Genomic DNA, 20,923 nt, shown 5'->3' with positions numbered 1-20,923 from the left:
CAACACACACACACTCACCAACACACAATCACCAACAGTACACACTCACCAACACAGATACACACTCACCAACACATAATCACCAACAGTACATACTCACCAACAGAAACACACTCATCAACGCAGATACACACTCACCAACACAGATACACACTCACCAACACACAATCACCAACAGATACATACTCACCAACACAGAAACACACTCACCAACACATACTCACTAACACAGAAACACACTTATCAACATAGATGCACACTCACCAACACAGAAACACACTCACCAACACACACTCACCAACACAGAAACACACTCACCAACACACACTCCCCAACACATACTCACTAACACAGAAACACACTCACCAACACACAAACACCAACAGTTACATACTCACCAACACAGATACACACTTACCAACACACACTCACCAACAGATACATACTCACCAACACAAACATTCACCAATATAGACAAACACTCACCAATACAGACATACACTCACCAACACACACTCACCAACAGATACATACTCACTAACACAGAAACACACTCACCAGCATAGATACACACTCACCAACACAGACACATGCTCACCAAAAGATTTCTTTTTTCTTTGGCTTGGCTTCGCGGACGAAGATTTATGGAGGGGGTAAAAAGTCCACGTCAGCTGCAGGCTCGTTTGTGGCTGACAAGTCCGATGCGGGACAGGCAGACACGATTGCAGCGGTTGCAGGGGAAAATTGGTTGGTTGGGGTTGGGTGTTGGGTTTTTCCTCCTTTGCCTTTTGTCAGTGAGGTGGGCTCTGCGGTCTTCTTCAAAAGAGGTTGCTGCCCGCCAAACTGTGAGGCGCCAAGATGCACGGTTTGAGGCGTTATCAGCCCACTGGCGGTGGTCAATGTGGCAGGCACCAAGAGATTTCTTTAGGCAGTCCTTGTACCTTTTCTTTGGTGCACCTCTGTCACGGTGGCCAGTGGAGAGCTCGCCATATAACACGATCTTGGGAAGGCGATGGTCCTCCATTCTGGAGACGTGACCCATCCAGCGCAGCTGGATCTTCAGTAGCGTGGACTCGATGCTGTCGACCTCTGCCATCTCGAGTACTTCGACGTTAGGGATGGAAGCGCTCCAATGGATGTTGAGGATGGAGCGGAGACAACGCTGGTGGAAGCGTTCTAGGAGCCGTAGGTGGTGCCGGTAGAGGACCCATGATTCGGAGCCGAACAGGAGTGTGGGTATGACAACGGCTCTGTATACGCTTATCTTTGTGAGGTTTTTTTAGTTGGTTGTTTTTCCAGACTCTTTTGTGTAGTCTTCCAAAGGCGCTATTTGCCTTGGCGAGTCTGTTGTCTATCTCATTGTCGATCCTTGCATCTGATGAAATGGTGCAGCCGAGATAGGTAAACTGGTTGACCGTTTTGAGTTTTGTGTGCCCGATGGAGATGTGGGGGGGCTGGTAGTCATGGTGGGGAGCTGGCTGATGGAGGACCTCAGTTTTCTTCAGGCTGACTTCCAGGCCAAACATTTTGGCAGTTTCCGCAAAGCAGGACGTCAAGCGCTGAAGAGCTGGCTCTGAATGGGCAACTAAAGCGGCATCGTCTGCAAAGAGTAGTTCACGGACAAGTTTCTCTTGTGTCTTGGTGTGAGCTTGCAGGCGCCTCAGATTGAAGAGACTGCCATCCGTGCGGTACCGGATGTAAACAGCGTCTTCATTGTTGGGGTCTTTCATGGCTTGGTTCAGCATCATGCTGAAGAAGATTGAAAAGAGGGTTGGTGCGAGAACACAGCCTTGCTTCACGCCATTGTTAATGGAGAAGGGTTCAGAGAGCTCATTGCTGTATCTGACCCGACCTTGTTGGTTTTCGTGCAGTTGGATAATCATGTTGAGGAACTTTGGGGGACATCCGATGCGCTCTAGCATTTGCCAAAGCCCTTTCCTGCTCACGGTGTCGAAGGCTTTGGTGAGGTCAACAAAGGTGATGTAGAGTCCTTTGTTTTGTTCTCTGCACTTTTCTTGGAGCTGTCTGAGGGCAAAGACCATGTCAGTACACTCAGCAACACACATACACTCAAGGTTGAAATTGGAAGTCAAACTTTAAATGTATTTTGATGTAATAGATGGGGAGGAATTGAAGAGTTAGGAATTAATAGTAAAAACACAATGCTGGAGAAACTCAGCATGTCAAACAGTGTATTTTATATAGCAAAGACAAACATACTTAACCAACGTTTCAGGCTTGAGGCCTTCATCGAGGCATCTGGTTATGGCCATTTGTCTGTGTCTTCCTTTCCCTAGTGTTTCCTCATCTCTATGGCAGCAATTTTTGTTATTGCACCCTGGCTACCATGAGCGGGTTCTTTGAGGATTAATGCTGGTGGTAATTGGAGAGTTAGGGATTGTTGCTGGTGTTAATCAATGTTCCCTCTAATTTTTAGTAGTCAGTGTGCGCAAAAATCTGATGTGGTGCAAATTTTATTCCTGTGACAAAGGTACATGTACACTAATGCTTGAGCAAATGTAAACTTGAAGTTATTTCAAGATAATTTTGGCACATCCTATCTCTCATGGCTAATAAAACTGTATTGACCATGTTTTAATACAAGTATGATTGCATTCTACGAAGTAACATCTTTAGTTAAGATTTGATTCTATACTTTGTGCGCACATTAATTTCCTTTGTGTGCTGGTTGCAAAGCGTGTTTGTGCGCATGCACCTCTTAGAGGGAACAGTGGTGGTCATTGGAAAGTTGGGGATTGATGGTGGTGGTAATTGAGAAACCATAGCTTGAGTTAACTGCTCATAGGCCAGGAATTTGCTGACCCCGTCACACATTCTAATTCAATCTCCACTTGCTCCTTGTCTCTCTGTTGTGCCTTGTCTTATTTTCTTTTGAACTTAAGGCAGTACATAAATACAAGTTTTGTCATGTTTCCACAATTTGTGATGGAATCTGGCCATGCTTCAAGCAGAATACAAAACATAGATCAGCCATCCAAAACATATAGAAAACAATGTATTAAAATAAAACTGAAATAAAAAGAAGCAAGAAATCAGAATGTAGAAAACAATGGAGAGGAAAATGTCGTTGGTGCCCATGATACATTAATTGTAAAAGTTCCTCTCAATAGTGCAGCAATGCAAATGCATGTTGTGATCTCTGTAAAATGATGAGCCGTGTCCACCATGGCTTGGGGTCACTTGTGATACTTGACTCCACTGATGTGTGTGGCCACTTGTCTGTGTTCTTCTTTCCTCATCTCTCTGGCAGCCTTTTTTGCCATTATATCTAGACTGCCCTGGAGAGAGTTCTTTGAGGCTGAGAGTCATCTGCAGTGCTTCCTTGCAACAAAGATGTCGCAGCTGAAATATCTGCAGTCAGAGCCGTGCGGGTCCAGTTTTTAATACTGCAATCACGGGAAAAGTAATTGTAACCAATTTTTTTTAAAAGCAGGCTTCCCCAGTTTTGAAATATTTCCCTGGAGACCCCTGATTGGATGTTCATGCTAAACACTTTGACACACCACATAAAAGTGAGTTCCAGTTACTTGGTACATATCTCTGAAATACAAAGTTACAAACATTGTGAGTCAGAAATAAGTTGGCCCAATTTCCTCTGCTGTTTGTACTAGGGGAAGCTGTTGCTTCACTTTATGAAATTGAAAGGAGTTCAATTTGGCACTGTCAAGATTAAACTTCTAGCTAATAATTAGTGTTGCAATGTTTTTGTTTGCTTTTCTTTTTCCTCCTTGAGGGGAAATTGTTCTTCTGATGCCTGTACACAATCCAGTCATATATTTATTTTAAAATCTGTTGTGCTAGTAGCAAAAGGGTACTTTGACCTGAACATAATTCCCTTACCTGAGTGCAGTTGGCATCTATGCAATGTAACCACATGCATTAGGCCTGAAACAAGGTGCATTTATTTTGGGGATTTAGAATGGAATTGATCTGAATGCAAAGGGCTGTTTTTCATGACCTTTGCTTGATATTTGAAAATGGGATGCAAACTTCTATTATACCATTCATTTTCTCATTGTTCTCAGGGCGGCATGGTTAGCACCAGTGATTGGGACTGGGGTTCAAATCCGATGATGTCTGTAAGGAGTTTGTATGTTCTCCCCATGTCTCTGTGGGTTTCCTCAGGGTGCTCTGGTTTCCTCCCACTCTTCAAATTGGATGTAATTGGGCGGCATGGGCTCATAGGTGCCAAAAGGGCCTAGTACCGTGCTGTATGTCTAAATTTAAATATGGCCAATACCATAAATTATTCAATCATTTGCAAGGATACCCCATCCACTTTGCATGTTTTTCATGAAAGCCCAACTTGTTGCTTAAAGGTACAAATAGGGACTGCTGCAGACTGTCCATCAAACAAATGCAGAAGTTGTCATCTGACATTCCCAGATAGGCAAAATGGTGGTTGACTACTTCAGGATATGGCATCTGCCAGTAGAACTGGCCAAAACATTTGTGATCCCTGGGGACTGAGTGAGCACCAGATGGACGATGATAGCGGAAGGCCCTTCCTGTGAGCAGGCCTCTAGTGTTTTTATATCCCACTGTATTGAAATATGTTATGCAATGGTTACAAGGGAAGTTGACCACTGCTACAAATTCCAAGGTTCCTTTGTTATTTTAATGACCATTGAGAAGTGAAGTATTGACCAGTTAAAAGGCTATTGCTAACTTGCATAATGCAGTTGTACATCACAGACTAAGTGATGTTTGTGGCTCAGGTAGCACTCTTGAAGGAATCCAATATGAAAACTTTTTAACAGCCAGGAGTAAGGTATGGAGTCAAAGAGAAAACATTAAATATTTTATCAGCAAGTTATGTCACAGTTGTACTGGTGAAACAGTCTTCTACTGCAATCCCACTGATGTCCAGAAAGGGGTGTTTGCTTACAGACTCCTCGAGCTGCTCGCAGCTGTTGATCCTTATGGTTACTGCAGCTGCTCGTCCTTTTGATTTGGATCACTGAAAGTACAAGGTTACTCTGAAGGGGGTTAAACTAAGATACTGTGGCCTGGAGCCCTAGATCTTTCTTCTTGGCAAGTTTACCAGTGAAGAAGACATAGAAGCAGGTCCCCACCCTTGTCTGTCAATATTAAACCAGTCAAAACATTCCTTGGATATTCTGGATGTATAACCTTATGTCTTCGCAATGTGTCTTCAGTTGGAAAACTGCCAATGAATGGGAGAAACATGATCTGCTGCTGCCACAGTGTCGTTTTTCTAGAGCACTGGAAAGGACAGTAGCAGCTATTTTCCTGGGTGAGCAAATTTGACTTGTCCTGAGACACTAAGTATACGATCTTGCCTTCATATAAGGAAGTGAATGACAGTCAGATGTCTACATGCTGCTACACAGCACTAAAAGAAGTGGTCCAGTCGAAAAGATAACAAATAATGATGATCTTGTGTTGTTATGTTCTGCAGTAATCTACTTTGACTTCACCACATTACTTGGATACCAACCATACCTTGTTTTCTCACAAGGTCAAAACATAGAGAGTGGAACACCTTTGTCTTTACCATTCCTTCCAATTGCATTCCATATGATGCATGATACATAACAGAAAATTGATCCACAATCAAAGGTGATACAATACTATTCCAATCCCCCAAGGGGATAGCAGTTGATCCATGGCAGAGTAGAGTTTGAGGCCTGAGTCTACATGACTGTTGTTTGCGATTTTAGTCACAATGATAACCCTTCAACTTTGTAATCTACCATCCGTAAGACCAGCAGGGGCATAAAGTTCAAACGGAGCACAAGTGGGAGCTTGAAATTACTCCTTATTTATTGTGTTAGTTTGGTGAGTATTTTGTGAAATACTCGAAGCATGAAATGGAGAAATTTATTGTGCAATGGAGCCAAATAAAATCCTCACTTTTTGAAGAGGAGAGAGAAATGTCAACTAGCTGGTTCTAGCTCAGGTGAAATTGTGCTTTGTTGCAGATCTGAAACATTTTCCTCCTCCTTTCCAAATGTATGTGAACTCTTTAGACTGATGCTGACATCACGTGCGGAGGAAATTAGGACCATTGTAACTAAATTGCCACGACAAAAGGAAAATGATTTGCAGCAACATAATTTTCTGTTTCTATAGGAGACTAATAGGTTCATCTGATATTTCAACCAGCCAGAGTACTGATAGGATCATAAAAACAACAACAGCCTTTTTTAAAAATTTCTTTTGGTTTCATCAATGTCTCCCTAGAACATATTTATTATTGCTAGACTTGATCAAGAATTTTGAGGTAAACTGTTGCTTGGTTTGCTGTGGAAATTACAGTATAGTCTTTAATTATTTTCACTTTCTGTGCTTAATTTCCAACAATTTTGTTTTGTGTTTCATATAATTGGCTTGCAATTATTTTTATACAATCTTCAATTTATCTAGTTTGAATGAAAAATGAATAAAAATTTGAAGTGAATTAAGGAATTTTGAATTAACAGCAGATGTATAAAGGTTTGAAGAATGGGTAACATAAACTTGCACATGTAATTACTTTGGAAAACCTTAATAGATGTGTTGTTTCCTGACTTAAGATGTATTATTCTTATTTTAGGCAGGTGAAAAATATTTCTATTCTCTTAATCTGATTCCCCCCCCTCCCGCCCCCCCACCCCACCAAACATATCATTTTTCCTACTGTCTCTTGCTTACCTTTCAAATCAATGGTTTGTGTCATTTTTCTATTTATAAAAATCTGTTTCATTTGTTTTGATAGGACCAGCCGGCTATAGTGGCTAAATGGTCAGCTATTCTGACAGGGAAACGTGCCCAGAATGCTTCCATCCAGGTACACTTCTGGTGATTAGCTCTCACAGTCCACCCTGTCATCCCAAAACTTTCCCATTCTCTCACCTCCTTTTCTGATGCTCCAAAATATTCACACTTCCTACTGTCTATGGACTGCAATATCTCTCCCTTGATCATCCACATCTTAAGATCCTTTCTATATCCATCCTAACTCATTATCCAACAGTGTTAACAATGCGTACCCTCCCATTCCCTGCAACAAGGTCCTTTTTTTTTGCTTATCTGCTTTGATATTATTTCCCAAACCCCTTATTCTACAGGTAATTTTCAAAGATCATGGTGAGCATAGAAACCAGACATTTATTCCCAATGTTCTCCTCATGTAATTGGTTTGTTATTTTCCTTTTCTGCCTGGTGTTGGGGAAAACTGAGTCAAATATGTTCATCCAAAATGCTCATAATCATATTAGATTACGAGATTCATAGAGTTTGAAGTATTTCTCATTATTTATGACATCAAGCTTAATAGCCAACAATGCTCTGATCAAATTTATTGAAGCAATGGCTCCAATCAAATATATTGAGAAGCAATGCAAAATAGAACATATTTGACATACACGAAAAACAAAATGAGAGAAGAACAACCTGCAAACCGATATTGAACAAAACCAAACTTTTACATTGCAAACATTTTGTGAAGCCCAACTCTCTGTGGTTGTTTTGCTAAAATGATCCCATGCACAGCTCATCATACAGAGGGACCTATATTCCGAAGAATTCTGGGAAACAGATTGATGCAATACGATGGTGTTCTTCCCAAAATGAATGTTTCTGTTCACCCAGCTCTGTTCTGTTGTAGTAGAAAGCATCCATCGATGAGAGATGTGTCTGTTGGCTTAATTACCCCTCATGGATTTAAATGACTTAAAAATAGCAGTAATTTCAGTAATCACAGCAATATTATGCTGTTAGCTTTATTTTCAGGAAGTCACATTAGAGCATAACCACGTGGTAGTCAATATGGTTGATGTTCTGCTGATATTTACTCCTGAATCTGACACAAATAATGGTTACATAGGCGCGATATCTCGAGGAATTGAATCTCCATAAAAAGCCAGTGACTCATCAACTGCGGAAGGTTGGTGAAAGACGAAATGCAAAATTGAAATCTATTTGCATGGGCAAGAGAATAATTTTGATTCATAGATAATATCCAATCTTTTTTAGAAGTATTTTGTATAATATTCTCTCATGTAACACTATTATATACTAACTTCCTCTCTCTGGTAAGCCAGCTATTGATCATTAATGACATTGCTGTTCTAATATCACTGATATAAAGAGCAAACTCACATTGATAGCCTAGAACTATTTTGGTCAGATGACTCATTGATCAAATCAGACATAGTTTTACAAAAGCATTCATGAAAATTCCAATTTTAAGAGCATTATTTCCAACATAATTTGCAGTATTCGCAAGTAGATGTTCATACGCAAACAAATTCCTTTATTGTAAACAAATGTCCATGCTGACATACTGGAGAGGAATGATAGTTTCCTAGTGATCTGCTTTCTCTTAGGTTCAGTCACCATCACAGCTCTTCATCATAATTCCAGTGAGAGGTCTGGCAGCCTATACAGAAAGGAGAGTGCGCCAATGGCGCTATTATACATTGAGTGGCACCAAGCTCATCTCGCCTGTTCAAGAGCCCGAGAAGCTTCATCAATGGTTGGAGGTGGATCAGTTCCTTAAGAGTTCTCAAGACTGGCACCAATCAGATGTCACTATTGAAGGTGACATTGTTCCTTCTAAAGTAATTGCTATCTTCAAAGCACTGCTTGAAAACACAATCCAATCTTCCAATTTTCAAGGTAAGCAAAGTATCTGTATTATCATTAATTTCAGACACCAACTCCATAATTTGAGTATTTTCAAGATCACTGTTGCTCAACAGAAAGTTGAATCTACACAGTCACAGTTCGGCCAACCTCTTGTCATAGCTAATACTCTTTAATCGAGGTAACCTGATAAACCCCCTGCACCCTATCCAAAGCCTCCACATCATTCATACTGTTTGGCAACCAGTACTGCCAGACTACTCCAGATGAGGCCTCACATAAATTTGGTGAAGTTGCATTAGGACTTCCTGACTTTTAGACTGTTCCCTGAAGCCAAGTAAGCCATATGCCTTCTTTATCACCCTATCTACTTGTGCTCCCACTTCTAGGAAGCCATGGATTTACTGCCCAAGATCCCTGTGTACATCAATATTCCTAAGAATCCTGCCATTTACATATACACGTTTGATATATACTAAATATCTATAAATGCAAAACCTTGCACTTGAATTTAGTCATACAACACAGTAACACGTCACTTCCGCCCAGGAGTCTGTGCCGCCCAATTCACACCCAATTAACTTATACCCCCCAGAACATTTTGAACAGTGGAATGAAACCGGAGCCACAGGGAACACCCATGCAGACACAAGGAAAACATGCAGACCCATACAGACAGCACGGGATTTGATCCGCGGTCCCAATAGCTGGTGCTGTAAAGGAGTTGTGCTAACCACTACACCAACCTGCTGCCCTTTCTCTGCCCTTCCTTGGCAGGCGTTTTTGCATTCTCCTAACAACTTGCTTTCCCATCTTTCCAACATTCAGTGCATTGGATTCCTTCAGCCAAATTAATAGTAAATTGTAAACTGGTGGGACCCACCACTGATCCCTGTAATACCTCACATGTTACAATTTTTCTACTAATTTCTGTCTTTTGATCAATTCTCCATCTCCAGTAAAATGTTATCTTCAATCTTATGAACCCTAATGAAGTTACCTTTTTGGAAATTCCGATACATCACATTCCCATCCATCGGCTTCCTATATCTGTTATGTTCATTATGTCCTTTTGAAATTCCAATTTAAAAATAAATTTATTCAACCCTATTTCACTTTGTTAAAACCTTGTTGTTTTCGCCTAATTGGGTTCTGTTGTTCTGAGTATTCTGTTATCACTTCTCAATAATGGATTATTTGCTTAAACTGCAAGATTTTCAACCCACTGCAATTAAAATGTACATCCATTCAGCAACTGTGAAGAAAGACTGAATTAACACTTTAAGTCAGTCTTTAGTACTTGTAGGGGATTTGTTGTTTCTGATTACATATAACTACCTCTAGAAACGGAGTTAAACAGGTTCCAATTAATGTCCTTTCCTCAGAAGAGACATTGATCTGGAATATTAACAATTTCTTTCTCCAGATCCTGTCTAAATATATAATATCACAGCCCAGTACAGGCATTTCAGCCCATAACCTATGTAAGTCTGCTCTACAATCTAAATGTCCCTACCTCACAGGTATAACCATCTTTTTTTGCATCCATGTGCCCATCTAAGAATCTTTTAAATGTCCCTCATGTACCAGCCTCCACCACTAGCAATGCTTTCCAGGTGCCCACTACTCTGTGTGTAAGAAGTAAATAAATAATGTACCCCTGACATCTCCCCTAAAATTTCCTCCCCTCACCTATTACAGATGTCCTCTGGTATTTACTACTGTCGCAGCAGGAAAAAGGTGCTGGCTGTCCACCCTGTCTATGCCTCTCATCATCTTGTAGACCTCTATTAAGTCTCCACTCATCCTTCATTCCAAAGAGAAAAGCCCTAGCTCTGCTAAACTTACCTCATAAGACGCATTCTCTAGTCCAAGCAACATCCTGCTAAATCTCTTCTGCACTATCTCCATAGCCTCCACATCATTCCTGTAATAAAGTGACCAGAACTGAACACAATATTCCAGGTGTGGTATAACCAGAGTTTTATAGCGCTGCAACATTATTGAATATTACATATCTCCAAATATTCTGAATTAATATTTTAGTTAAAAATGATTTCCATTGCTGCTGCTTGCAAATGAAGAATACTCACTGATGTAAACATATTTAATGCGTCAGTACGTTTAGGGGAGGAGGTAATTTGAAAAAAGAAAATGTAATGCCTTTGTTGGTAGACTTGATTAAAATACTGATCGATCACTGTTCAGACACAGTGTTTGTTCTTTTTGATCTTGCATGGGTGGCTTTCCATTTGAGATTCTTGTTATTCCTCACTGACTTCTTTTGTCAAGATTAATATAGAAGGTTTTTGAAGTGGGACGAGTTGCATTTTTTTCTTGCTGCACCTTCGCTGAACGTGCATTGCAATATATGAATCACTGTGCAAGTTGCTAACTTTGACTGCCTTCCATTTATCTTACAAAATGCCAACTTGCTCTGAACTTCTGAATGGCTTTGACATTGGATATTGGCCTAAATGCACAAATTCTATTTATTACATTTGAGGGACAACAAAAGATACAACTATGACTTCAGTTTTTAAAAAAATTTATTTTGTTTTGTCTCAAGAAGGCACCTTGGTCAGCATGGACGGATTGGGCCGAAAGGCGTGTTTCTGTGACGTGTATCACACTTATGATTCTGTGAACTGAATGGAGCTGTAATTCTACCAATACACAGTCAGCAGGCAGATTTATGTAATTGGGAACTGCTGTGTTCCTTTGTGGGCCTCCTCAAAGTGACCACCATTGAAATGCAGATAGTACGTTGTCACCAAAGAGCAGTCTGCAAGATCAGAACTTTGCTTTTGTATGAAATTGTTAATGTTTTTCCAACCCCTAACCCCATCAGAATTTGAGTCTAGTTAATATATGGTTTCTGGTATGAAAAACTGGAAGCTAATGAAGGGAGGGAGGTCAAGGTACTGGTGACGCTGCACCTGGAGCACTGTGTACAGTTCTGGTCTCCATACCTTGGAGGCAGTTCAGAAGAGGTTCTCCAGGTTGATCCCAGAGATGAGGGGTTGATCTACGAGGAGAGACTAAATCATCTGGGACTCGAATTCAGAAGAATGAGAGGAGATCTTATAGAAACGTAAAGTTATGAAAGGGATAGATAAGATAGAGGCAGGAAGATTGTTTTCATTGGTAGGTGAAATCAGAACCAAGGGACACAGCCTCATGATTCAGGGGAGTAGATTTAAAACAGAGATGAGGAAAAACTGTTTTTTCCCACAGAGTAGTGAATCTGTGGAATTCTCTGCCTAGGGAAGCGGTTGAGGCTACTTCATTAAACTTATTTAAGGTTCAGTTAGATTTTCACATAAAAAAGGAATTAAGGGATGTGGGGAAAAGGCAGATAGGTGGAGTTGAGGCAATTATCAGATCAGCGTGATCTTGTTGAAAGGCAGAGCAGGCTCGATGGGCCAGATGGCCGACTCCTGCTTCTATTTCTTACGTTCTTATGAACAAAGTGATTCATGTTGGTGCATTTTGCTGTTAATAAAAAGTGCACTAACTAGCTAAAAGTAAGGCTGAGTTTTAGAAAGGACAGTTCCTAAACAGTAAAGGAAATAAAAGTTATTTTTCAACCGTATTCAGTTCCAAGTCTTTTTGTTTGAGTAATAGCCGAGCACCTTTGCCAAAAGCACACCAGAGAACCTCTCCAGAAGGAGCTTCCAGTCGAAATTCTGCCAATTACAAAATGACAGATGGAAATTCATTCCGGGTTGTGTATCTACGCATGTGGGGCCAGATTGTTTGGCAATTGGCATATCTCTAGTAGTCACCTGTGGTGTGAACTTGCATAATACATAAATGTTGCACTTGATTAGTTTCTTGTCAACATCATACTTTTGTTTTATTTCAAATCTGGCGCTGAGCAACTAGAGATCAGGCCATTGGAACTGATAAAAAAAATTAAGCTGTCCTGGATCACATTGTAAAAATTCCAGTTGTACTATATGAGAGCTAGTTTGGATTTGGATTAATTGTCCATTACTTTTAATATCATCAGGTTGCACAATGGGGCAAATCAGATTTCAGATTGATTGCTAGATTATGTACATGACATCACATACAACCCTGAGATTCTTTTTCTGTGGGTAAAGCAGAATTACCACTTATTGATAATGTAAACAAAATCTGTACACCACGTACACATGTAAACATATAAAGAACTGTAAACAGATAAAGAAACATAAACAAACTGCAAAAACAGAGAGAACATTTAAAAAATCAATAAAGTGCAAAAGTGTTGTTGAGGAGTCTGGTAGTGGAGGGGTAGTAGCTGTTCCTGAACCTGGAAGTGCAAACCTTGTGGCATCTATACCTCCTTCTGCATAGTAACAGGGAGAACAGTGTGTGCTGGGTGGTGTGGATCCTTGATGATTGCTGCTGCTCTCTGACAGCAGCGTTACATGGACATAACTATTACGGCACATGAAAAACCCAAATGTATTTGTTTGGGATACAAAGGGTGGTCCGTTAAATTATCTCCAGGCAAAATTAATTATTTAAGTGGAGCTGTATGAAAGTGATCTGTCTCATTCAGAGAATGGTGTTGTAGAGGGCGTGGCCATACAAAGGATCTAGGCAGATGTGTCTGTGAAGAGTGATTTTAAAAAAAAATGGATTTAAAAGTTTAAATTCAAGAACTTTTCCACTACAGATATACAAAATGACTAGCAAGAAATCAAGATTGCAAAAATTAAAATCTGAAGAGGCACCTAGTCCACTAGGATTGTTGTGTGAAAGCCCGAAAGGGAGTAGCACAAGAGCTGCCTAGAGACCAGCCGAACCTGGCAGTGCTGGGGGGGCCGGCGCAAGATTTAAGTAAAATACTGGAGAAGATGGAGATCTTCTGTACTAATTTTACAAGTGTGGAAAATGCAATAAAGAACATGTCAGAGAAGATGGGTGAACTCTCAGAGGCAATTGTTGACTTAATGAATGGAATGGGCCAAGTGGAAGTAACCAAGTCGACGTCTGGGGTTTCCTGTTTATGTCACCATCAGAGCAGGGGCACTATATGTGTTTTTAAAGAGGAAAGGTCACAGTATTATTTCAACAATCAAAGGGGTTTTACGGCTGAACAACATTTGTTTAAGAATAGGTGTGGATAGAATGTTGAAGTTTATTAGTCTTAATGTTAATGGGTTAAACAACGAGGTGAAAAGAGAAATGGTCTTGACACACTTTTTAAAAAAAAAATAAAGACGAACATAGTTTTTCTGCAGGAAACACATCTTACCAAACTGGAGCATGCCAAGTTAGACAGGATGAGTGGGGCAAGTAATATTGCCTTCTTTCGGTTCAAAGGTGGGAGGGGTAGTGATCTTAATTAATAAAAATGTACCAGTAAGAGTAGAAGATGTATCAATTGACCAAACGGGAAGGTTTGTAATGGTGCATTGCAAGATTTATGCAGAATCCTGGATATTTATGAATACTTATGCTCCAAATTATTATGACGATGAAGCTTTATGAAGGATGTCTTTTTAAAAACAGCAGAGGGAAGGCAAAATATATTGGTCAGGAGGGGGGATTTAAATTTTTGTTTGGATCAATATTGGATAAATCAGCAAGAATGAGGGTGAAAGCTGCAAAAGTGGTGCTATCATTTATGAAAGATTTAAATTTAATTGATATCTTAATCCCACAAAGAGAAATTACTCGTTCTGCTCAAGGCTTTATGATTCACATACAAGGATTGATTTATTTTTAATGTCTGCAGAGTTAAAAAGCAGAATGATTAAAAATGGAGTACTTGGCAAGACTACTCTCAGACCATTCACCATTAGCCTTAACCATTTCGATATTGCAAAAACAAGAAAGTGTGTATAGGACAGACTTGAGTTTATAGGAGACAGAGTTGTTTTGTGATACAAACCTTGGTTCCACTGCTAACAGTTTTTTGATATGGGATATGCTCAAAAACTTATCTTAGAGGGCAAATTATTTCATATACAAAAAAATCTTAAAAGAGAATATACCATGAAAGTGGATGGCTTGGAGAAGGAAATATAAAAGGATGGGTTTACAATAAAAATATAGATTCTTGGAAAAATTTTTAAAAATTGAGATACATACATTGCAAGTGTACAGAACAGAATTTAAAAAAAAATTTAAGCAAAAATATTATGAACTAGGAGAATGAGCAAATAAGGTTTTGTCCTGGAAAGTGAAGACAGAAGAGTCATTGAGGGCGATAAATGCAATTAAAACAGATACAAACATGCTAATCCACAATCAGAAAGAAATCAATGATATTTTTAGGCAATATTATACAAAGTTGTATATTGGAGGCCAGAAATCAGATGGAGCTAAATACCCCTTTCTTGAGAGAAGAAGGCTCTGAGCACTTTGCAGGCTAATAAGCCTCCCACCCAAGTTCTATAGACAATTTAAGGATTTGTTGATGCCTCTCTTATGATGGATGTACTGGTCCGGGCAGTAGAGATTCGTACTCTTCCGGATTCTTTTTCAACAACTGTTATTAGTGTTGGTGAAGAGACAACACTGTTTTAAAAACCTCATTTTATAGGCCTATCTTGCTTCTGAGCGCTGATTATAAGCTATTGGCAAAGGCTTTAGCCAACAGGCTGTGGCAATATTTTCCTAAACTGATACATTCAGATCAGGTGGGATTTGTTAAAGGAAGACACTCTGCAAATAGTCTGGGCAGGCTATTTAATATAATACAGTATGGTTAAATCAAAATCGAATTCTAGTAAAACAGTCTTTGGAGCTGAAAAGGCATTCAACCAATCAGAATGGCCTTTTTTAACTTAAAAATGTTGGAGAAATTTGGTATAGGTAGAATATTTATGAATTGGATAAAAACTATTATAAACCATAACTGACAAAAGACAAAGGAGGAAAAACCCAACACCCAACCCCAACCAACCAATTTTCCCTTGCAACCGCTGCAACCGTGCCTGCCTGTCCCGCATCGGACTTGTCAGTCACCAACGAGCCTGCAGCAGACGTGGACATTACCCCTCCATAAATCTTCGTCCGCGAAGCCAAGCCAAAGAAAGAAGAAAAATTATAACAAAGAGTCAGATGTCATTGGTCTTCCCTTTGAGTAGATTGAGTAGTCAGGGGTGCCTCCTGTCTCCAGCGCCTTTTATCCTTGCGATTGAACAGCTGGCGGAGATTATAAAGAGAGATCCGGACATAAAAGGCTTAAAAGTTGGACAAGTAGAACATAAAATCAGCCTATTTGCTGATGATGTGCTGTTACAACTATCAGATCTGGTTGAGTTCTTGGAGAAACAACACTAGAAAAATATGGAAGAACTTCAGGTTACAAAGTTAATGTGGATAAAACTGAGATAAAGCCATTGATCAATTATGATTCTGGAAGTTATCAAAGAGGAAGTCAATTTAAATGGAAGGTAGATGGAATTAAATATTTAGGAATAATGACTGATAATAATTTGCTGAATTTGTATAAATTAAATTGAACTCTTTTAGGGAAGATAGAGAAGGATTTGCAGAAATGGAAAGATTTGGGCTGAATACTTTGGTGGGAAAAGTTAATAGTGTTAAAATGAAAGCGATACCAAGATTACAATATCTTTTTCAATCACTGTCTATTTCTTTGCTGAAAAATTTCTTTAAATTATGAAATAATTGTATTAGGCATTTCCTTTGAAATAATAAGGTGCTGAAGATTTCATGGAAAAGTTAATGTGGGACTAAATGTTGGGGGGGGGGGGGGGGGGGACTTAGGCTACCGGATTTCAAAAAGTGGATTCAAATAGGATTGTACTCAATGAGAGAGGAGGCAGTGAAAGATATTATTTATAAATGGAGTGCTAAGTCAAGAACAAAAGAATGGATAATCCTGTATTAATACATATGATTAGAATATGGCCAGAACTCAATGAATGTACTGGGGGAAAAAGCAGGGATATCATTAAAGAGCATCATTTTGTAAGAATGTGCTACTGCCTATGAATCCAGGTATTAGAATACTAAACTGCTGGTGTGACAAAGGAATAAGATATATTGAAGACTGCTATGCAGAGGGGTCTCTTATGTCTAAAACAGAAATATGGAGTAGCTATTGGGACTTTCTTCTGTTTTCTCCAGCTGAGGTAATTCTTGAGAGAAAAATGGGGGCCAGCATTGGTCCCACCTGAAATTAATGAAATGGAATGAACGATTTGGCTGGGGAATGCACCTAAATTTATAACAAAAAATTATTTTGCTTTCCTGAGTGCAAGTGCAAAACCAGGTTTGCAGAAGTCGAGAGAGAGATGGGAGTTAGATTTAGCTGTTATCATATCAGAAAGATGCTGGTCTGATTGGTGTTTGGATAGTATGATGCCACTTATAAATGTAAGCTTTGGATTGGTTCAGTATAACTTCCTACACCAATTATATCTTGCACCACAGAGCTACATAGGTAAAAATCTGAAATATCGGATATGTGCTTTAGATGTGGGATTGAAATGGAACGTTTTTACATGCTTTGTGGTCGTGTATGAAGGTGAGGCCTTTTGGCAGGAAATTACTGAAATATTAACAAGGATAACAGGAGTGGCCTTCGCAGGCAACCCAGAGCTTTGTCTTTTGGATCATTTTATTGAAATAAGTAAACAATATAATTTCCCCGCCTAGATTTTTTAATGGATAGTGTAAGTGTGAGCTCTGACGATATGTGGTTTTATATTTTGTAGGAAGGTGAGGGGGGGGGGGGGAGGTTCTTTGCTTTTGTATAAAAAAGTTTAATATATTGTGATATTGAAGATTTTACTATGTATATTTACAAAAAATGAAAAATAAAATATTCAAAAAGAGAATGGTGTTGTAATGTGCATGTTGTACACTGTAGTGAATGGATTTAAAATGCCAGTTCCTGGTTTGAGCAGTATGACAGTCGTGAGACCCCCATCCCTTTGGAACTATGCACCTGGGGCAGAGCATGTCAATGCCAAGGAGACCTTGATACAGCTCCCTTATAGAATGCCATACAATTGTTGCTTGCATTTATTGACAGTTTTTTCATTCAAAATCTGTTATCCAATGGTGTGATATGTTTCATTAATGTAACATATATGTTCAAGTTTATTGTTTTGGGTTTGTACATATACTACCCAACGATACAGCATATTTCTGGATCACTGCACAACACGCATAAACACACAGTGCACTCTACACAAAAACAACATATATACATAGCAATCCAAAATAAATATATATAAAATAATTTTCAGATTTCTTCACTGCCTGAGGGAAGAAGCTGTTTACTAGCCTGGCAGTCCTGGTTTCTATCCTCCTGTACCTCTTCCTTGAAGGTAGTGCCTTGAAAATACTGCGGGCCAGATAGTAAGGGTCTGAGCCCCCTTTTAAGCACCAGTCGCAGAAAATATTGTCGATAGAGGGAAAGGAGACCCCAGTGTTCTTCCAGCAATTTAAATCCCCCTCCATTCTGTTCTCCAATCTAATCCTTTGCAGATTCTATGCCACACTATGATGCTGCCAGCCAGGACACTCCCTATTGTCTTCCTGTAGAACATTGTTAGGATGGTGTCTGGTAGCTTTGCCCTCCTCTGGAGGCTTCTACACCTTTCTGATTAAAGAGGGGATGTTGTAGATTGTCCACGGAACTTTATGTTCTCCACTCTTTCTATGAAGGAGCCATTTTTATGTAGTGGGGAGTGGTCCTTCATCTTCCTGAAGTGTGGAATCATCACCTTTATCTTGTCCACGTTGAGACTTGGGTCGTTGCTCTTGCACCACTGTCCAAGCCTTTCAACCTCCTTTCTGTATGCTGACTCATCATTGTTGCTGTTGAGGTCAATTATGATTGTGTTGTCCACAAACTTTATGGTTCTGTTGGAGCAGAACCTGGAAGTACTGTCATGAGGTAACAGCATGAACAGTAGCGGGCTGAGCACACAGTCCTGCAGTGCACCATCAGTATGATGGGGCTTGAGGTTTTGCTACCAACCCAGACAGACTGTGGTCTTTCTGTCAAGAAGTCCATGATCCAGTTGTAGAGAGGGGTACTGAAACCCAGTGAGGACAGTTTATCCACCCATCTCTGAGGTATGATTGTGTTGAGTGCCAAGCTGAAGTCAATGAACAACAGCCTGCCACATGAGGCATTGTTCTCTAGATGGATCAGGACGGAGTGGAGGGTCAGGGGCATTGCATCTTCTGTGGATTGGTTTGGCCGACAGCCAAATTGGAATGGAGACATTATCACTGGTAGGTGCGCCTTGATGTTCTCCAATAACATTCACTTAAAACACTTCATGATCGTGGAGGTAGAGCCACTGGATGGTAGTCATTTAGTCCAGCTGCTTTCACTCTCTTGGGCACAGGATGGTGGCTGCCTTGAATCCTGCAGGGACAATGGAGTGTTAGTTTGAGATATTGAAGATGTCCATGAAGACCTCAGTCAGCCTTGGCATAGTCCCTTATCACCCCACCAGGTATGTTTCCTGGTCCTGCTGCTTTGTGTGGGTTCACCCTGGAGAGGAATCTCCTCACCTCAGCTGTGGCAATGCAGGGTACCTGTTCGCATTGTGTTTTCCACATCAAACTGTGTCAGGAAGGGAGGCATCATTATCACTAACCCGCAGGATTGACTTCTGTTCTATTATGATTTTAATACCTTGCTACATTATGCCTTGTGTTGCCAGTATTGCACAGTTGTCTGTGGATCTTCTGTGTGTACCCCTGCTTTGCCTGCCTGATTGCCTGGGAGAATTTGGCCCTTGCTGTTCTTAGTGCCATCTTATCTTCTGACCTGAAAGCAGCGTGACGAGCTCCAAGTAGTGCACAGCATCTAGCCAGTTTTTCTGGTTCATCCTGGCTCTGTAGTGTTTGATCATTGACACTTGCCTATGTAGCTGGTCACTGTTATGGTCTACCTATCTCTGTTGATGTGGTCATTTTAGGTGACCACCTCTGTGAATCTCCGCCAGTCTGTAGTTCCAAAGCAATCCTGCAGCTCTGCTGTGGCTTCCCCTGGCCAAGTTCTGATCTCTCTGCAAACTAGTTTGACTCGTTTGAGTTTCTGAGGTGGGGAGGGGTCTGCCTTGGACGCTCCAGGGACATTTATGTACATTCCATCTCAGATATTCTCTCCCCTGCTTGGAAAGTTGATATGCTGAAGGAATTTCAGCAGGTCTGTTTTTGAGTTAGCGTGGTTGGAGTCACCAGTGACAATCGTACGTTCATTTGGGTGCATTGCTTGGATTTCACAGACTGCCCTGTAAAGTTCTTTCATTGCTTCTCCCTGATTCACATAAACCATTGTGATCAGGGTGGCGTGAATTCCCTGGGTAGATAGACACCTCACCATTAAGAACTCTATCTCTGGTGAGCAGTACACCTTCACTACGGAGACATCAGTACACCAGTCCTTATTTATGTAGATGCATAGCACCCCGCCCACATGGGTCTTGCCAGAAGCAGCTGCATTTCTGTCTGCCCAAAAGGAGAGAAGGGCCTTCTCACTCAAATCTGTTTCTTCTGAAGATTTCCTGTATTTGCATTTGTGATGTTTTAATGCTAACAAGGACTTGTACCTTACAGATATTTCAGATTTGTTTAAACTGCCTTGATATATTCAAGTTAAACTAGAAAGTCTGCCAATGCTGGGCTTGAGTGCAATGTGCAAACGTGCTGGAGAAGTTCAGCAGGTTTTACAGCATAAATATGAAATAATATTGTGTCTCGGGGCAGAATGGGCTGCAGCAGATGTGCAGAAGATAAGAGCTATTTCAAGTGCTGCTTTTGACTGTTTTGCAAATGGAGATGTTTGGCTCTCTTTTTGTCCCTTTCCTTTCTCTGTATTCTCTCTTCCTCACATTAACACAATGTTTCCAAACATGCATCTCCTTATTTGATAAGAAAAATTCTGATATGCCCACAGGAAAAGCGAATGTTTTGGAGAGCATTGGCCCTACCATACGACTTGCTGTGGAAACCACAGAGCAACATGTGGAAGTGGAACTGGTACCAGCCATCGAAATTGCCAACCACTGGCCAAAGAAGGCACGTTGGCCACGATTCCTGAAACGTTGGCCATCGAAAGAAAAGGCTCGAACTGTTAAGGTTATTAAGTAAAGAAATGAAGCATAAAATATGATGTCATAACTTGATGAAAAATTTGTTTGGTTTAATGCAGTGGTTTTCAACCCCCCCCCTCCCCCGGCAAACTCACATCCTACTTTAAGTAATCCCTATGCCATAGGTGCTCTGTGATTAGTAAGGGTTGGCTTAAGGTGGTATGTGAGTGGAAAGAAAAAGGTTTGAAACCCACTGTTTTAATTGTACCTAATTG

General features: G+C 40.3%; 1 protein-coding gene across 5 annotated transcripts in view; it reads left to right on the top strand.

Annotated features, from left to right (window-relative positions):
* The window catches only part of mab21l3 (mab-21-like 3), a 73,004-nt gene that overhangs the window by 25,884 nt on the left and 26,197 nt on the right, over positions 1-20,923 (top strand). For 3 of the 5 annotated variants that reach the window (XM_069889235.1, XM_069889233.1, XM_069889232.1), the window contains exons 4-6: positions 6,743-6,814; positions 8,355-8,646; positions 20,513-20,694. In XM_069889235.1, the coding sequence (XP_069745336.1) occupies positions 6,743-6,814; positions 8,355-8,646; positions 20,513-20,694 (546 nt within the window). The remainder of the gene's footprint in view (positions 1-6,742; positions 6,815-8,354; positions 8,647-20,512; positions 20,695-20,923) is intronic. The other 2 variants (XM_069889237.1, XM_069889236.1) reach the window with 1 other exon arrangement.

Source organism: Narcine bancroftii, chromosome 7, assembly GCF_036971445.1.
Source record: "Narcine bancroftii isolate sNarBan1 chromosome 7, sNarBan1.hap1, whole genome shotgun sequence".
Taxonomy (NCBI): domain Eukaryota; kingdom Metazoa; phylum Chordata; class Chondrichthyes; order Torpediniformes; family Narcinidae; genus Narcine; species Narcine bancroftii.
This window is presented reverse-complemented; position numbering and strand designations above follow the sequence as displayed.